Below are 1,064 nucleotides of genomic sequence, written 5' to 3'. Positions count from 1 at the left end.
CTGAAACTTTTTATGCTGATGAATAATTATATAAGTTTCTTTCACTAGTAATCAATTGCAGTAATTTGTTTAAAAGCACGTCATACAATTGCATAAAAGCATTTCGAGTATGATTACTGATATTCTCTTTTTAATTATTTCAGAGTTACTTCGTAACCGATTACGATCCGACGATCGAGGACTCTTACACGCAACAATGCGTGATCGACGACGTACCTGCGAAACTTGATAGTAAGTAAATTAACAAAGACATAAAGTCTATATATCAGTCGTCGTTTATATTGATTTATAATCTTTTTTAACTTGTTATATTTTATGTTAATTTTCATGCAGTTACATTGTGATCCATGGCTCTGTAAGATCCTTTCATTTACTCGACCTTAGAACGAATACCTACAATACAAAATATAATTAATTATTAACATAGTTCCAAACGAATAATTTGTAGATACTGGAATATAACGGAGGTTCTACTGTAGTCTTAATTTGATTGGAATATAATTTTAAATGTACAGTGGACTCTCGTACAAAGCCAGTTATTGGAACTCGAATCCCTATAACATATAAGATGTTACAATTACTGTTTTCATATAATACGTATCGGATAAATGCATGAAACATGCATTAATTCTGCTTGAAAACACTTAAAGAAGAAGTGTTTTAATATCATTTTACATATATTTTAATAATCTATACCAGAGGTGGGGAATTTTTTTACTATTAGAGGCCACATTTACATTAGGTAGTAATAAAAGAGGCTGCTATAATTTTTTATACTTCATTGTTGGTATTTTTATTTGTTTAAGCATATATATTCAGATCTTTAAATTTTAATAAACAACTACATATTTAAATACCTCGTCAAATAAAAATAATATTAGTAGAAGAATTTTTATACAAATTTATTACTTTATAATGGAAGACAGTAGAAAAATAATAATATTAAGTTATAAATAACTAACATAGGAATAATACGGAAAACAATTTTATAATCTGATGGAAAAATTAAGGTAGTAGGATAATTACATTTGTTTCTTGCTTGAAAGTAATTGAATACATTAAAA

General features: G+C 27.0%; 1 protein-coding gene across 1 annotated transcript in view; it reads left to right on the top strand.

Moving 5' to 3' along the window:
- Positions 1 to 1,064, top strand: part of Ras64B (ras-like protein 2) — an 8,386-nt gene that overhangs the window by 3,076 nt on the left and 4,246 nt on the right. The window contains exon 2 of the mRNA XM_018036320.2: positions 144 to 231. Within this exon, the coding sequence (XP_017891809.1) occupies positions 144 to 231 (88 nt within the window). The remainder of the gene's footprint in view (positions 1 to 143; positions 232 to 1,064) is intronic.

The sequence above is a fragment of the Ceratina calcarata genome, unplaced genomic scaffold (genome assembly GCF_001652005.2).
Source record: "Ceratina calcarata isolate Rehan_Ccalc_2016 unplaced genomic scaffold, ASM165200v1 scaffold15.2, whole genome shotgun sequence".
Lineage (NCBI taxonomy): Eukaryota > Metazoa > Arthropoda > Insecta > Hymenoptera > Apidae > Ceratina > Ceratina calcarata.
This window is presented reverse-complemented; position numbering and strand designations above follow the sequence as displayed.